Source organism: Lipophrys pholis, assembly GCF_963383615.2.
Source record: "Lipophrys pholis genome assembly, contig: SCAFFOLD_32, whole genome shotgun sequence".
NCBI classification, from domain to species: Eukaryota; Metazoa; Chordata; class Actinopteri; order Blenniiformes; family Blenniidae; genus Lipophrys; species Lipophrys pholis.
This window is the reverse complement of record NW_028291980.1, coordinates 690,001-708,281: the sequence shown is the minus strand read 5'-3', so window position 1 is coordinate 708,281 and position 18,281 is coordinate 690,001. Positions and strand designations below refer to the sequence as shown.

At 45.0% G+C, this 18,281-nt stretch overlaps 1 protein-coding gene across 8 annotated transcripts in view; it reads left to right on the top strand.

Annotated features, from left to right (window-relative positions):
- The window catches only part of LOC308128323 (NACHT, LRR and PYD domains-containing protein 12-like), a 365,314-nt gene that overhangs the window by 14,165 nt on the left and 332,868 nt on the right, over window positions 1-18,281 (top strand). For 3 of the 8 annotated variants that reach the window (XR_013936556.1, XM_080494027.1, XM_080494024.1), the window contains exons 12-14: window positions 2,178-2,360; window positions 2,656-2,838; window positions 6,858-7,040. Coding sequence is in view for 7 of the 8 variants with exons in the window: in XM_080494027.1 (XP_080350153.1) it covers window positions 2,178-2,360; window positions 2,656-2,838; window positions 6,858-7,040 (549 nt within the window). In the remaining variant the exon portion in view is untranslated. Of the gene's footprint in view, window positions 1-2,177; window positions 2,385-2,655; window positions 2,839-6,857; window positions 7,041-7,335; window positions 7,520-7,810; window positions 9,279-18,281 lie in introns of those variants that run through there. The other 5 variants (XM_080494025.1, XM_080494026.1, XM_080494030.1 and 2 more) reach the window with 3 other exon arrangements.

The following is an 18,281-nucleotide window of genomic DNA, read 5'->3' as shown; positions in this document are numbered from 1 at the left end:
TAAAATGAAAATCTAATTGTTTTCAGCAAACTGCAGCACATTCCTGTCCTGTCCATTCCTCCATGACCCCAGGTTCTCCATCCATCCATCCATCCATCCATCCATCCATCCATCCATCCATCCATCCATCCATCCATCCATCCATCCATCCATCCATCCATCCATCCATCCATCCATCCATCCATCCATCCATCCATCCATCCATCCATCCATCCAACCATCCAGCCATCCATCCATCCATCCATTTATCCGTTTCCAGGTCACGGGGGTGTCAGTCTGATCACATCACACCCATTAAGAACCTTCCTGGAGGTGGAGAGCCCACAGGAAGGTGACGCCCGGTGTGGGACATGAACCCTCTACCTTGAGAGCGAGTCTCATGCTCTACCTACTGAACTAGCCGGGGAACCCCAGGTTCTGCTGGGTCATTTTTAAGTGGATTCACTGCAGCTGTTTTTTCACAATCACACTAAAATCACACCTAATCCTTTACTTTTCACCTTGTACATGCTTCCTGGAGGGAATAGAATTAAAAAACACTTGATGAACTTCCATTGTTATGCAGATGACACACAAATCTATTTATCTATGGAACCAGACCATAATAACCAACGTTCTAATCTAGAAGCTTGTCTTGAAGACATAAAGGTTGGATGAGCCGTAATTTCCTGCTCCTGAACTCTGATAAAACTGAAATTGTGAGAGAGAAATGATCTAAAGATCTAGTACCTCTAGATGGTATTACTTTGTCCTCCAGTACCACTGTGAGGAACCTGGGAGTTCTTTTAGACCAGCATTTATCCTTCAACTCCCACATTAAACAATCTGCAGGACTGCCTTTTTTCACCTCCGTAATATTTCCAACATTAGAAACATGCTGACTCAGAGTGATGCTGAAAGAGTAATCCATCATTAGTTACTTCCAGAGTAACTATTGTAACTCCCTATTATCAGGGTGAAACAATAACTGCTTCAAAAGTCTTCAACTGCTTCAAAATGCTGCAGCCAGAGTCGTGACAAGAACCAGCACCAGAGATCCCCTCACTCCAATACTAACCTCGCTTCATTGGTTCCCTGTTCAATCTAGAAGAGAATCTAAAATCCTCCTTCTAACTTAGAACGCTCTTAACAACCAGGTTCCATCAGATCTTAAAGAACTGCTGGTCCCAGATCTCCCCAGAAGAACTCTTGGTTCTCAGAGTGCTGGCTTACTGGAGGTTCCTAGCTTTTCTAAAAGTAGAATGGAGGCAGAGCTTCAACTTTCAGGTTCCTCTGATGTGGAACCAGATCCCAGTTTCAGTTAGGGAGGCTGAAACAGTCTCTACTTTTAAGGTTCTCCTCAAGACTTTTCTATTTACTAAAGTTAGGACAGTTTCAAGACATTTCCATTCTGGGGGAATTTTTAAAAATCTGCCAATATTGTCATACATTTACAAATACTTCCATGTGGCTGTAAGGTTGTTTTTTTAATCTCACACTACTATAATAACACAGCAGGTGGAACCACACGCTGAACATGGTTCCTTATTTTACACTGAGCACCTGCCGCCCAGAATGTCCGTGTACACCGCTGAATATCATGTTTTGTCCATATTTGTATGACAGACTGACGTTAAACCCTTAATTCTACCAACAGCTCCACTCACATTTACAACTAAAGTTAGAAAATATTCAGGAAACAAATGTTGAAGGATTTGAAGTTCAGTATGGAAGTTTTATAACATTTAGAAAAGAAATAAAACAATATCGGAATAACTGTGTGTGTGTGTGTGTGTGTGTGTGTGTGTGTGTGTGTGTGTGTGTGTGTGTGTGTGTGTGTGTGTGTGTGTGTGTGTGTGTGTGTGTGTGTGTGTGTGTGTGTGTGTGTGTGTGTGTGTGTGTGTGTGTGTGTGCGTGCGTGCGTGCGCGTGTGTGTGTGCGTGTGTGTGTGTGTGCGTGTGTGTGTGCGTGTGTGTGTGTGTGTGTGTGTGTTGTGATCCAGATGTTGGAGGACAGAGATGGACTGAGCTCTGCAGCATGTTAGTGATCAGCATGTTGATGAGACTCTTCTCCTCCTGGTGGCTTCAGCTGTTTGGACTTTACATTTCTAAACTCTTCCAGTCTGAACCTTCTTCAGTCTCAATGACTTCAACATCAAACTTTGTCCTCTAATCTCACTTCTTTCTCTCTTTATTCAGGTTGAGGGGCTGCAGGTTGTCAGAGATCAGCTGTTCTTCTGTGGCCTCAGCTCTGAAGTCCAACCCCTCCCTCCTGAAACATCTGGAACATCTGGACCTGAGTGGGAACCTGCTGCAGGATTCAGGAGCTGAGCAGCTGTGTGGTTTTCTGGAGAGTCCACTCTGTAGTCTGGAGACTCTGAGGTCAGTTGACTGTCTGTTACTGTTGTAGAAGGAGAAATGTTTGTGAGCAGCTGTGATGTGAGACTCTGATCCTGCAGTGAGAGATGGACTGAGCTCAGCAGCTTGTTACTGATGTGTGTGGACATGAGGAGGAGTGGCAATGTTGTGCTGACATGTGGAGGATGAGTGTGATGAAGATCCACAACAACAGAACAGCTCATTGATCAGGACACAGTAATGTGGAGCTGCTCATTTCTCCATCAACACATCTGATTGGTTCTCCTCATTCATTCTGCTGCTTTCTCTCTTTATTCAGGTTGAGGGGCTGCAGGTTGTCAGAGATCAGCTGTTCTTCTGTGGCCTCAGCTCTGAAGTCCAACCCCTCCCTCCTGAAACATCTGAAACATCTGGACCTGAGTCAGAACCAGCTGCAGGATTCAGGAGCTGAGCAGCTGTGTGGTTTTCTGGAGAGTCCACTCTGTAGTCTGGAGACTCTGAGGTCAGACTCCATGTTTGAGTTTGTGTGCAGTGAAAGTTGTGTTGACACTAAAGGTCAGACATCAGGCTGATATGAGATGATCCACACTGAGGATCTCCATGAGAAACTGAGACTTCTTCTCTGGGCTTTAGTCCTGTGACTGTGGCAGAGCCGTGTGGAGCTCCACATTTCAAAGCTTGGTAGAAGAAGCAAGGTGCTGCAGTGGAGAATTCACTGTCAACCTCTGACACGCTCCATGTTGAGCTTCAGCTTTCAAAGCAGGCTGATCTCTCCTGGATGAAGAGTCACTGATCTCCCAGCTGGAGCTCCAAACTCTCCCTCACTCTGCCATTGTTGCCCCCCTGACCCAGTGTGTGTCATGTAGGGGTGTGATTCAATCCTGTAATAGGAAACAAAGAGGCAGACCACTTGAGCTGGGGTTTGGCTCGGCTGCAGGATTTAATATATCATTTCAACAAGTGTCAGACTCATAACAAGTTACTCACTTTCACAAATACAGTAACCTCAGTTAGTTACTTGAGGCGAGTAACAATCATGTTGTAGCTACAAATTAAAGGTTTTTTTTGTGAATGAAATAAACAACAATTTTTGGAATGAACTTTATACCAAACTAAAGAACCAAACAAAAACCTAAAATAATTAAAAATGCAATACCTTAAACCTTTTAACTATCATAAAAACTCTAAACACTTTTTCTACAATAGAATAACTATCACTTAAATGTGCATTACTTACAGTCGTGCTACCAGAGACTTCAGACGTCCTTTCGTCTCCTAATTCAACAATCTTCCAGTGAAACTTATCAAAAGTCCAAATCAGCTCTTCTGCCTCTTGCTCTGACTTCCAGGGTGATAAAGTCCATCTACAATAGAACTGATCTATTGTTTCACTGTTAATACTCAGACTATGTCTCTGTGGTCTGCAGGTGCACAGCATTAGCCCCGCCCCCTTTTCTTCAGTCTAACCAATCACAACAACAAACAGCAACAGGAACCAATGAAAATAACAGAACAATTTAAAACGTCACCAGGTAGATTTACATGTAGTTCTTGGTTCTATGTTGTATATTTCTATGTTTAACCCTTTATTTTACCAACAGCTACACTCAAATTTACACCAAAATATTCAGGAAACAAATGTTGAAGGGTTTGGAATTAAATATTCACACTTTACTGTACAAGATCCAGAAAATACTTTTAGAGTTTAAAACTGCTTTAAGTGGGCCGGTATTCACCAGAACGCAGTACCAGCACTTTTAAAATGTACCCCTCAGCATACGGTACTTTTTTCTAACATAAGGCACGTACCAGAACTTTCTGTAATTTCTGGACTATAAGCCCCTACTTGTTTCACACTTTAAACCCAGCGGCTTCAACAATGATGCTCATTTATGGATTTTTACAGATAAACGATCTTCATGCTGACGATACAGGGGTGATGCGTTCAGGTGCATCACGTAACTCTGGCTGCTGCGCTCAGTGGCTGAGCAACGTCCTCCTCAGAGGAAAATCTCCTCTCCTCAGAATCATAATCAGCAAATACTATCAACAGAGAGAAAACCCTCAGTGTCTGCGTATTGTTGCAGTACTTCACTTGCTCTGCCCCCCCCCCCCCCCTCGCTCTCTCTCTCTATTTCTCTCACTCACTTTCCCTCCCTCTGTCACCATTTTTAATACTAGTTTTTCTTAAAAAACACAACAAACATAAAACCTCAATCCCCCAGTAAAATGTATGCTCTGGTACAACGCGGGCCTCTGTGCTTATAGACAAGTGTGGCCTAAACTGTATTTTTTCTTTTTAAGTTTGGTGGGTGCAGCTTATGTTCATTTAAAAGAAAAAAGATAGTACACTGTGCTGTCTGTGTCCCATATTGACGTGACCATCGACAACATTGTTCACAATTACACACTTAAATCACACAATACACTATATTACTGAACAGGCAGAACAGTTCTTTAAAATGAAAATCTAATTGTTTTCAGCAAACTGCAGCACATTCCTGTCCTGTCCATTCCTCCATGACCCCAGGTTCTCCATTCATCCATCCATCCATCCATCCATCCATCCATCCATCCATCCATCCATCCATCCATCCATCCATCCATCCATCCATCCATCCATCCAACCATCCAGCCATCCATCCATCCATCCATCTATCGGTTTCCAGGTCACGGGGGTGTCAGTCTGATCACTGTCACCCAGATCACATCACACCCATTAAGAACCTTCCTGGAGGTGGAGAGCCCACAGGAAGGTGACGCCCGGTGTGGGACATGAACCCTCTACCTTGAGAGCGAGTCTCATGCTCTACCTACTGAACTAGCCGAGGAACCCCAGGTTCTGCTGGGTCATTTTTAAGTGGATTCACTGCAGCTGTTTTTTCACAATCACACTAAAATCACACCTAATCCTTTACTTTTCACCTTGTACATGCTTCCTGTAGGGAATATAATTAAAAAACACTTTATGAATTTCCATTGTTATGCAGACGACACACAAATCTATTTATCTATGAAACCAGACCATAATAACCAACGTTCTAAACTAGAAACTTGTCTTGAAGACATAAAGGTTGGATGAGCCGTAATTTCCTGCTCCTGAACTCTGATAAAACTGAAATTGTGAGAGAGAAATGATCTAAAGATCTAGTACCTCTAGATGGTATTACTTTGTCCTCCAGTACCACTGTGAGGAACCTGGGAGTTCTTTTAGACCAGCATTTATCCTTCAACTCCCACATTAAACAATCTGCAGGACTGCCTTTTTTCACCTCCGTAATATTTCCAACATTAGAAACATGCTGACTCAGAGTGATGCTGAAAGAGTAATCCATCATTAGTTACTTCCAGAGTAACTATTGTAACTCCCTATTATCAGGGTGAAACAATCACTGCTTCAAAAGTCTTCAACTGGTTCAAAATGCTGCAGCCAGAGTCGTGACCAGAACCAGCACCAGAGATCAGCTCACTCCAATACTAACCTCGCTTCATTGGTTCCCTGTTCAATCTAGAAGAGAATTTAAAATCCTCCTTCTAACTTAGAACGCTCTTTACCACCAGGTTCCATCAGATCTTAAAGAACTGCTGGTCCCAGATCTCCCCAGAAGAACTCTTGGTTCTCAGAGTGCTGGCTTACTGGAGGTTCCTAGCTTTTCTAAAAGTAGAATGGAGGCAGAGCTTTCAGCTTTCAGGTTCCTCTGATGTGGAACCAGATCCCAGTTTCAGTTAGGGAGGCTGAAACAGGCTCTACTTTTAAGGTTCTATTCAAGACTTTTCTATTTACTAAAGTTAGGACTGTTTCAAGACACTGCCATTCTGGGGGGAGTTTTAAAAATCTTGAAATAAATTTACATTTACTTACAACATGTGGCTGTAAGGTTGTTTTTTTAATCTCACACTACTATAATAACACAGCAGGTGGAACCACACGCTGAACATGGTTCCTTATTTTACACTGAGCTCCTGCCGCCCAGAATGTCCGTGTACACCGCTGAATATCATGTTTTGGTCCATATTTGTATGACAGACTGACGTTAAACCCTTAATTCTACCAACAGCTCCACTCAAATATACAAGAAAAGTTAGAAAATATTCAGGAAACAAATGTTGAAGGATTTGAAGTTCAGTATGGAATTTTTATAACATTTAGAAAAGAAATAAAACAATATCGGAATAACTGTGTGTGTGTGTGTGTGTGTGTGTGTGTGTGTGTGTGTGTGTGTGTGTGTGTGTGTGTGTGTGTGTGTGTGTGTGTGTGTGTGTGTGTGTGTGTGTGTGTGTGTGTGTGTGTGTGTGTGTGTGTGTGTGTGTGTGTTGTGATCCAGATGTTGGAGGACAGAGATGGACTGAGCTCTGCAGCATGTTAGTGATCAGCATGTTGATGAGACTCTTCTCCTCCTGGTGGCTTCAGCTGTTTGGACTTTACATTTCTAAACTCTTCCAGTCTGAACCTTCTTCAGTCTCAATGACTTCAACATCAAACTTTGTCCTCTAATCTCACTTCGTTCTCTCTTTATTCAGGTTGAGGGGCTGCAGGTTGTCAGAGATCAGCTGTTCTTCTGTGGCCTCAGCTCTGAAGTCCAACCCCTCCCTCCTGAAACATCTGAAACATCTGCACCTGAGTTTCAACCTGCTGCAGGATTCAGGAGTTGAGCAGCTGTGTGGTTTTCTGGAGAGTCCACTCTGTAGTCTGGAGACTCTGAGGTCAGTTGACTGTCTGTTACTGTTGTAGAAGGAGAAATGTTTGTGAGCAGCTGTGATGTGAGACTCTGATCCTGCAGTGAGAGATGGACTGAGCTCAGCAGCTTGTTACTGATGTGTGTGGACATGAGGAGGAGTGGCAATGTTGTGCTGACATGTGGAGGATGAGTGTGATGAAGATCCACAACAACAGAACAGCTCATTGATCAGGACACAGTAATGTGGAGCTGCTCATTTCTCCATCAACACATCTGATTGGTTCTCCTCATTCATTCTGCTGCTTTCTCTCTTTATTCAGGTTGGAGGACTGCAGGTTGTCAGAGATCAGCTGTTCTTCTGTGGCCTCAGCTCTGAAGTCCAACCCCTCCCACCTGAAGGAGCTCGACCTGGGTTCCAACGGCCTTCAGGATCCAGATGTGCAGCAGCTGGTTGGTCTTCAGCAGAGTCCAGACTGCAGCCTGCAGACTCTCAGGTCAGTAGATGTTGGAGTGAGTCCATGCTGCTTCCAGGTTTCTACTAAACACAGTTAGTGTGAGAACAAAGATCCAGAGTTTGACTGCTCTGTGAGGCTGTGAGAGGAGAACGCTGAGCAGCTTCAGGTTTGGACACCAGAGGACACAGTCAGCCAATCAGAGGAGCCTCAGGCTTGTTGTGTTGGTCTGACAGTGGTGGTCCTTCATGAGCTCTGAGCTGCTGCTGTGGACAGGACTGAAGTCCTGGCTGCTCCACAGAGACTCTCCTCATCACCTCTCATCTCACTCATCTCTCTGCAGGTGGGGGGGGGAGCGCTCTCGGGATTTCCTGATGATGCGCATATTAGAGCAGAGAGGACGCTGTGTCTCCTGAAGATCCACTGAGGAGAGCAGAGCTTCATCCAGCAGTGAGCGACAGAGGAACCACCAGAAGATCAGCTGAGTGTCAGTGGTGCAGTGTGAAGAGCTGTGAGAGTCCAGCATCGAACCAGGGTTCATCTGGATGTGACGCAGAACCATCACTGTGTGGACTGAACTTCCTGCTCCTGAGTGGGTTGTGTGAGCAAGATTGTCCAATGTTTTATGTCTCCCTTATTGTTGTCCAGAGTTACACTTATTATGTATTGTGCTGTTAGTGAAACTGCATGTCAACTGTTTTATGTTCTGTGTCTTTATGCTCTATGTTCCTTTGGTCCCCCTTGTAAATGAGATGTTGCATCTCAAGGGGCTTTCCTTACAATAAATTCTAATTCAAATTCCTCCTCTTCCTCTTCCTCTTCTTCTTCCTCCTCCTCCTCTTATTCCTCTTCCTCCTCCTGCTTCTATTCCTCTTCCTCCTCCTCCTCATCATCGGCCTGCTCCTCCTCCTCTTCCTCTTCCTCCTCCTCCTCATCCTCTTCCTACTCCTCTTCCTGCTCCTTCTTCCTCTCTTCATCCTCTTCCTCCTGCTCCTCCTCCTCCTCCTCTTCATGTGTTGGTTCATTGTGTTGGGCCTGGCCTCCATGGCTCACCCCCTCAGGACAAAGGAACATTTGGTCGCCACTGGAAAAATTCACCGTTGGTCACGTGACCCCCACCAGGGGGAAGCTGCATCCCTGCACCTCACCACCAGGGGGATCCACCAACTCCATCCACAGCCGTAGAAAACGCCACGGAAACTCTGAAGCCAACCCCGCTCTGATTGGCCAAGGCCATGGTGAGCACAGCAGGGAGCCGGACCATGATGCGCCGGTATAAAAGTCCGACCTGTGAAAACACACCGTCTCCAAGACGGATTCACGTCCATCCAGACGCAGGACTTCGTACGGAGACACAAGGAGCCGCGTGTTAACTCACGTGGACCGGCCCAGAACTTTTTAACTCCCTTCTCTCTCTCCCCCTCCTTCACTAATCCGCCGCCGCTCCTGTTATCTGATCAGATAAGCTCACACACACACACAGTCACATTTAGCAGCCAAACTGCTATCTGGTGCTGCTAAACCACATCCACATCCATCACCAGAGTTCTAACTGCAAGTCCCGTTAGAACTCCGCCGCTCAGAACCGGGCCGACAAAGTCCACCAGTCTTTACGGGAGTAGGTGAGACCGCATCGACACACACACACACACACACACACACACACACTCTTTGTACATAGTGTTTGCTGTTTAATAGATTAGATCTCAGTGTTAGATGTCGTTTGCTCTTTGAATGTGTTGATTTATGAAATGATTTCAGAATTATTTATGAATTAATACATTTTGTTAATAAACGCCTGTTAGCTGAATTGAACGATTCTTGGTGATTATTGTGTATTTATTGTTGACAATTCACTGGTTTGTAACAGTCTGTGCTCGGATCTCACACCTTCCCTTTTATTTAAGATTGTTATATTTTTACACAGAAATATTAACTAACTTAAATAAACCTTTTTATAAACGAGACTGATATTTTGGTATTAGCTGTTTCCAGTTTATCTGGTGGTGCCCCTTTTCATTATTAATAAATAAATAATGAATTTATTAAAATTAATAATTTTTTATTAATAAATTATTTTTGATCATTTATTAACTTTCAAGTAATTACTCAATTACTTTAGGGGTTGTTAAGGAGTAAATGACCGTTGACTTCCATTAATAATTTAAATTTTTCATAAATTACTTCCAGTGATTTATTACTTTCAGTAATCTATTACTTACAGTAATTTAATGCTAATAACCAACCATAAATCCCAACACCCTGAAACAGATGTTAACCAGGTGTGAATGGCCCAGAAAGACCTGATGAGACACAAAAGCTGAAGAGGCTCTGACAGAACTCACTCAGAAACCTGAGTCACTTCTCTGTCTGACAAAACAAACTCCTCCACTTCTTATCATCTTCTTATCATTCTTATCATCCTGTCTTCTCTCAGCTGTTCTTGTGATGATGTCATGGTTCTGAAAGAGTTCTGCTTCTGCTCCTGTATCCATAGCAACTGTGGATGGAGCTTCAAATAGCCACAGTCAACCGTGGTCCCTGAAGGTCTGTGTGGGACATTACAGTCGTCCTTCATCACTACACAACAAGTTGCCTGATGAGCTCAGTCGCTAGAGCATGAGACTCTTCATCTCAGGGTTGTGGGTTTGAGTCCCACGTTGGGCGGTGCTCTCTTTTCAGGCAGTGGTTCAAAGTGTTGAATCCTACAGCTGACCACTCACCACTGTGGCTCCCTGAGCATGACCTTTGACCCCCATCAGCTCTCTGGTTCCTCACCTACTCCTCCAATCCAGAGCTCTCTCCGTTCTCTGGATTGACAAACATTTTCATTCCTTGATAAGCGTTACTACGAAGCAGGTGATCAACTCAGTAATTCAACCAGGCTGTTCCATCCTGATCAGAGCTTGTTCACATAAAAGGGCCGATGATGAAATAAACAATACTAACTCCTCTCTTTTGTTCTCATGAGAGGCTCTAATACTCTTCTGTAATAACCAGCTGGTCTGAGCTTCTTAAAAAAAATCTCCAACAATGTGTTTACAGTCTGTGGCAGACAGAAGAACCAGACAGGAGGTAAAGCTGTGCTGAGCTGAGTGAATTCATTCTATGATGCAACAGTTACCATGGCAACATGGAAAGAGCTCCTTTCTGGCATCACTGTGATGTCATCAGTCTCAGTATCTCCTCCATGATGAGCAGAACCAAATGAGAAGTGTTGAAATGTTGAAGTGTTGAAGTGATAGAAAAGCTGCAGTGAGAGTCCTGACAGGAACCAGCAGGAGAGATCACATCACCACAATAAGAGCTTCTCTTCATTGGCTTCCTGTTCAATCTACAATAGAATTTAAAATCCTTCTTTAACCTCTAAAGCTCTTAACAACCAGGCTCCATCCTATCTTAAAGAGCTCTTAGTCCCATATTACCCACAAGAACACTTGGTTCCTCCATTTCAGACACAAGTTGTCCTCAATCAACTTCAACACTTGAACTTTGGTTTAAAATGTGTTTCTTTGATATTTTGAGATTCAGGAATTATGTCACCAATGAGCCTGAAATATATGTTTGGAGGTTTTCAGGAAAACTGGAGCAGCTGGAGAAAACCCAGGAGGAACAAGGAGAACATAAAAACTCCAAGCCGGCCCTGACTTGAAGTGTAGAAATGCTCCAAACCTGCAGCTTTATGATAATCACTGGAGTCCTTTAGCTTCTTCAACATGTCTGCTCGTTGGTCTAGGAGGAAGATTCTTGCTGAGGGTGAGAGAGGTCCTGGGTTCAATTCCTGGATGAGCCCTTTGGTCATCAACCATGATCCTTTGTGTTTAATTTCCAAAGAGGTTTTGACTTTGTGTGTGAGAATCCTCCTCCCAGACCAACCAGCAACATCTTCAAGAAGCAAAAGGACTCAACCAACAGTATCGGGGCTTTATTCACTTTGAGGAGCTTTCAAACAGCAACGCCGACACATTTCATGATGAACTCAAACAGTGGTGCTAAAAGGGGGTTAGTACTATACGGGGGCTTTTCCACCGGAAAGAACCAGGTGCTAGTTCGGAGCCAGGGCGAGTCTTCGCACCAGTTCTTTGTCTTTCCACTGCCAAAGCCCCGGCCAATCAGGGGCTAAACTGGTGCTACGCTGGCCCCACTTCGTTGCTGGGCCAGAGAGGAGCCGGACTGGGACCATAAGTGTCATCAGCTGGGGGCGGAGTTATCTCTGGAGGTATCGCTACCTAAAAGACGGAAGCGAGGCTGAACCGGCTTTCTGAAAACTCCAGCGAACACGGAGCCCCGGAGTGGTTATAGAGAAAAAAATTAAAAATACGTGTGGGAACGATATAATAAGTCGTTCCCTGAAGTTAATAACACGAGGGAACGGGATTATTTCATTCACGTTCGCGGAGCCGCGGCTCTCAAGAGCGCTGCCGCGCTCCTCCGCTGTCAGTCAGCTACGTCGGATATAATTTAGAAGCAGTTTTCCATTTTCGTTTATTTTTCACACTTTTCATGGTGACATTATTTTAACTAACGTCACGTCCAGGTCTTATTTCGTGTTCTGACCGCAGGCTGAGGTGCTGCAGCCGCTGAGCAATGGTGTACGGCTCCATTGCGCTCCGCTCCGAGACGCTCCAATATTATTTTATAACCACAGAACTTCTTTATGATAAATACTTTTGGTTCATCAGCAACTAAAAAACAAACTACATACCACTGTAAATGAAAGCTTGGATGTTACAGGCATAAAATGAGCCTTTAAACGGCTTTATGTGAAAGAGCTTTAATCAGTGTGTTTACAGAGGTTACCATTGGAAACAGTTTTAGAGCTTCGTTCTGTCACTGTAAACCTCCATTCCTCTCCATGTTGAAGCTTTTGATTCAGACACGTCCAGAAATAAAGTGAAAGGAGCAGAAATTCACTATGTAATGCCCAAATGTTGAAAAATAAGCCCCAAACTCATACACGCATTATTTATTTCCCCTCTATGTCCACTCCGGGGCTCCGGACTAAAACAAGACGGACGCGAAAAAACACCAATAGAGACAAGAAGAAACTCAATGTTTTCTTTCTCTTTGGTGCATCAGAGGTTCAGGCCAAACTAGATGGAGCGACCCGGACTAAACCGATGAATACAGTCCGTCTCCTGGTTCCTGGATGAGCGCTGTCAGCGCAAAAGTTTTGAAATCAGTGACGTATCACGTTTTGGAGTGACGCAATGACATGGCTCCCACTTTGCTCCGGTAACGGCGGAAAAAGAACCGGTTCTTTGGTGGTGCTCATTTAAGAACTGGCTCTGGCACCGGCCCCAAACTAGCTCCTGGTTCTTTTTGGTGGAAAAGCCCTATATGTGGCACATAGCGACTCTGTGCTACAAGGAGCCAAGTCGGTAGATTCTGTATTTAACAGGTTGTTCGACGTGATTAAATGATATGATCAATAACAGAGGCCCTGTTATATACGTGTAAATATGTATATTTATGTTGTATACAACTTTATATTGGTTCAGTTATGTGCTTCTAAATAAGTATGTTTCTTCCATAACATATTGGTTTTTTGGTTCGTTCAATAACAACTGGCCCTACAGTTTATCACATCTCACAATGTAGTATTTAATAGTCCACAATCTATTACAATTTACCATTTGAAGTCCATTTATATCAAAATAGAATCCTCTCTCTCTGTTCTGCCTTCTGTCTCTGTTTCCATTATTAATCCTACTAATTGATCAGCTGTGTCATTACAGGCTGTCACTGTCAGTGTCTAATGTAGGATTTACTTTGTTTTAAGTAATATCTGGCTGTTGATCTATGATTTTATTTCTTATTTTGATGGTGAGAGTTCATTTTTATTTTTGAAGTTAAAGCCGTTGATTCAGTCTCTTTTTGGCAGCGACCAAATTCAGCTCAGATCCAGATCAGATCCGTAATGTGATTTTGTAACAAATGAAACAGGAAATGGTCTGTAAGGTGCAGTACGGCATGGCTCCGCCCCCTCCACAATGTGACAGGGTCTCAGTTATTTGGTGTATAACTAGTCCTGCACTGCTGGAGCACAGACACAAAAAGCTCATCAGGAACAGGTTGCTGGGACTTTTGTTAATGATTCAGAAAACTGCTTCCCAAAAGAAACTGCTAAACAATGTCCCATACAAAGCAGATGGGAGAGGTTCCTCAGGGAACAGATGAAAGGAGATTAAAGGAGATGAAAGGAGATTAAAGGAGATTAAAGGAGATTAAAGGGGATCAGCATCTATTGCCATGGAGATGCTGAGAACAAAGGAGAGGCAGGCCCACTCCATCATACTACCTTAGTGCAAGATGGCGCCAGGGTGTAACGGCTGCCGTCTGCATGTTCTGACACTTCTTCTGAATCTGTTGTTTATCACTGCATTGTTTGGATATTTGTGCCAAAATGTCACCGCGTTACTGGTTTATGACCGTCAGGCACTGATGGACCTAAAACCACCGCATGAGGTGTGTCTAAACCTCAACTTTAATGGATCGCCAGCAAACAAAGCTCATCTTCTGAGGGACCTCTTTATGTCCCGTCAGCTGGATTTGGTGGGCCTCTCGGAGACCTGGCAGCAGGTGTGTGTGTGTGTGTGTGTGTGTGTGTGTGTGTGTGTGTGTGTGTGTGTGTGTGTGTGTGTGTGTGTGTGTGTGTGTGTGTGTGTGGCACCGATCCTCTATGTTGTTATAGAAGCGTCCTTCTCTTGACCTGGAGGAGAGGTTAGCAGCACGTCACCCCGTGTGTTTTCATGTGTGCGTCAGTCAATGCTAACGTGTTAACTAGGTGTGGTCAGGCTGGTTGGGGGGTGTTGCAGTCGAGTTGGGAACGGGATCGTGGGGTTCCGGATCCTTCCTGCAGTGCGATGTGTGGACCCACGTTGTCCTTTCAGGACCTTCATGGTGGTGTGAGTGGTCAGCTGGATCTGGAATGGAACCAGCCACCTCTGGTCAGACCACCTCTTCCGTCTTGAGTTGTGAATAACCTGGTATTCACTTTTCCTGCACTGTGCAGCCTTCCTGAGCCAATGGACGGAGATCCGACACCGTCCCTTCTACACAAGAGGATCTTTCACACTAAAGAGAACTCCCTCACCCAGCTGGTCCTGGATCTGTCTCTGTTTGCTCACTATTGTTGGGACTCCGTCACCCTCTCACCCCCAGAGGGAACCGGCCTCCTGCAACAATCCAGTTGGAGGATTTCTTTTTAGGAAAGACCAGACTGGCCCCTCCCCCGTGCACCTTTCAGTTCCCATGCTGGTGGCCAGAGGGGCGCCGGGACCCGACTCCAAGGACCAAGGTGTGAGGAGAGTTTTCCTTGTAAAAAACCTCAGAGAGACAGAAACACAGGAATCAGACTGAGAGCCATTGGACAAAGTTTAAGAGACGGCAAAACTACACATCATTCTAAGGGACAAAACAAGATTTCTCCAACACTCATGCTTTGGCTAACAAAGAATGGATGAAAATAAAGTAAAATAATAAGGTGAGCAAGCGTTTCTTCATTGCAGGAGCAGTAGAGCAGGACAAACATCAGTAAAATGTAAAAAACCTCCATCAGAGCTGTGAGGACGAAGACCCTGTCAGGAGTGTTGTTCTCATTCTGTAGGACAGGAAATGACCTCACTCCTCCAGAAAGCATCCGACCAACCGTGGGGAGAAGTGGAGCACTAACTCTGCAGCAGGTTAAAATAAAACTAAACATAGAAACAACAAAAACACACAAGACAGACCAACATAAAGACAAACTCACAGAATGCTGACAGCTGCATCGTCGCCACACCAGGTTAGACTAAATGAATGTTCTTAGTGATGACTCAGCAGAAATCACTCCATTTGGAGTTTGAGCGTATTAACATGGTGCTGGTCTGGTTCTACTGCATCTGGTGATCCATTACCGGCTTTAGTTCAGCTCTTTGATACAAATTGTGATGAGACCCAACAGGATCTCTTTTTTGAGACTTTATTCCTAATTACCAAGTATTAATTAAAACCTCTTCTGTCTGTTCTTTTATTTGACTAAACCCACTGATTTAGAGTGATAACTCTATTTTATTTAATTTGATCCATTATCAAGAACAATATTAGAAATCTATTGATGATCTGAACCTTCCCTCCTGTTGAGACATGAGATCACCCATGGCTCACTAAAGCAAATATCATTAACTAGTTCTAAGTTACAGTGATTGTTCCTTGTTGAACCTCTATATAGATTATGTCTGATAATCAGGATTTTGTTTCAGCAGAGGTAATCTATTACCTACAAAAGTATTGAGAATCACCTCATTAGTAGTGGAATTCAATAAAAACTGATGGCAAGGTTATAGTAAGACCTCGGAATGGTGACAGTTGTCGAAAATAAACACGTTACTAGATTTTGATATAAAATGTTGGTAAGGTTATAGTAAAACCTCCAAATGGTGACAATTGTCGAAATTAAACACGTTTCTAGATTTTGATATAAAATGTTGGTACGGTTATAGTAAGACCTCCAAATGGTGACAATTGTCGAAAACAAAAACTTGCTAGATTTTGATATAAAATATTGATACTGTTATAGTAAGACCTCCAAATGGTGACAATTGTCGAAAATAAAGACGTTGCTAGATTTTGATATAAAATGTTGGTAAGGCTATAGTAAGACCTCCAAATGGTGACAATTGTCGAAAATAAAGACGCTGGTGGAATTCAATAAAAACTGAAGGCAAGGCTATAGTAAGACCTCCAAATGGTGACAATTGTTGAAAATAAACACGTTGCTAGATTTTGATATAAAATGTTGGTACGGTTATAAGTCACACTCAATATAGTTTAATAATCACAGAGCACTTTTGGTTTTATTTCCTTCTTTCTCGGGGGTTCTGGTGGGTCTGCGTTGCTCCTTGTTTGCCGGCGACTGGCTGAGGCCATGTCGGCCGAGCTGAGGAAACTCACCCGCAAACACGGGATCTGCATCTCGACACCTTTCCCCTGCAGCGTGGAGCAGGTTGCTCTGGCTGTGAGGGAGAAGGTCAGCTACAGCAGGTGGAGCAGGTGGAGCAGATTGCTCTGGCTGTGGGGGAGAAGGTCGGGTACAGCAGGTGGAGCAGGTGGAGCAGGTTGCTCTGGCTGTGGGGGAGAAGGTCAGCTACAGCAGGTGGAGCAGGTGGAGCAGGTTGCTCTGGCTGTGGGGGAGAAGGTCAGCTACAGCAGGTGTAGCAGGTGGAGCAGATTGCTCTGGCTGTGGGGGAGAAGGTCGGGTACAGCAGGTGGAGCAGGTGGAGCAGATTGCTCTGGCTGTGGGGGAGAAGGTCGGGTACAGCAGGTGGAGCAGGCGGAGCAGATTGCTCTGGCTGTGGGGGAGAAGGTCAGCTACAGCAGGTGGAGCAGGCGGAGCAGATTGCTCTGGCTGTGGGGGAGAAGGTCGGGTACAGCAGGTGGAGCAGGTGGAGCAGATTGCTCTGGCTGTGGGGGAGAAGGTCGGGTACAGCAGCGTGAAGGCGGCGGCCCGGATGAACGGCGCCGTGGTGATCTTTATGGACCGGGTGGAGAAGGCCAACTCCGTTGTGGAGACAGGAATCACCGTGCTGGACAGGTTGGTCCAGGTACAGCCGCTGTCCCAGCCTGCTGTCCGGGTGATCCTGTCCAACGTCCCTCCTTATGCTCCAGATGAGCTCTTAACTAAGGAGCTTTCCAGGTTTGGAAAAGTGGTGTCTGGCTATAAGGAAATCCTGTCTGGAATTAAGTCTCCGCTGCTGAAACACGCGATCTGTTTCAGAAGACAAGTATTTATGATACTCAATAACCGGAATGAGGAGCTCAACCTCAGGTTCCGTGTGAGAGGAAATGATTATGACTACGTTGTCTTCGCGAGCTCAGCTGGCATGAAATGCTTCGGCTGTGGTGAGGAGGGACACACGGTGAAGTCCTGTCCGCGGCGGGCTGAGTCGGCTCAGCCCGGTTCCGCGGAGTCCCGTGGCGCTGCTGCCACGGCCGCCGCTGCCCCGATGCCGGGGCCGCGGGCCTCCGTCTGGGGGGTCCCCCACCCCCGCTGGTGGCTCCGCAATCCGGGCTCCCGGGAGACGCGGTGACTGGGGCTCAGTCCGAGCGGCCGATCGCGTCTCCTCGGGTTTTACCGAGGAGACGCGCTGCTGTGACCGACCAGGAGAGCATCAAACACGGGGTGAGTAGTGTAAATACACCGGGTGGAGGTGTGAATGTGAACGTGAGTGAGGAGAGTATGTCGGGTGGAGCTGGAGAGGAAGGAGGAGTGAATGACACTGAATGCAGCGTGAATGAAAGAAATGTAAATATCACTGGTGAGGTGGACGAGAAAAAAGAAAAAAAGAAAAAAAAGTGGTTGATAAAAAGAGTGAGCCAGATGTGGAGCAGGAAAGAGAGGAGGAAGGAGAAGGAAGGAGCAGCAGAGCTGATCAGGTGGAGGAGACAGGAGGGAGCAGCAAGGCAGAACAGGTGGAGGAGGTAGAAGGGAGCAGCATGAGCAGAACAGGTGGAGGAGGTAGGAAGGAGTGCAGCATGGGCAGAACAGGTGGAGGAGGCAGAGATGGAGGAAGAAAAAATAGGAAAAAATAAACCTGCAAAAAGGAGGAGGAAGAGAAAAAACAGTGAAACAAAGAAAATGTGTGGAGAGAATCGGGGGTCAGAAGACAGTGGAAACGAATATGCGTCAGATAACAGTGACATTTCTTTTAACAGTTCTCAAAAAACCAAAGTACCGTACAGTGCAGGAAGATTTAAGATGTTTTTACAGCAGACGAAAAACCAACACGGGGTAAAAGTAGAGGACCATTTCCCAGACCTCAGTCTTTTATTGT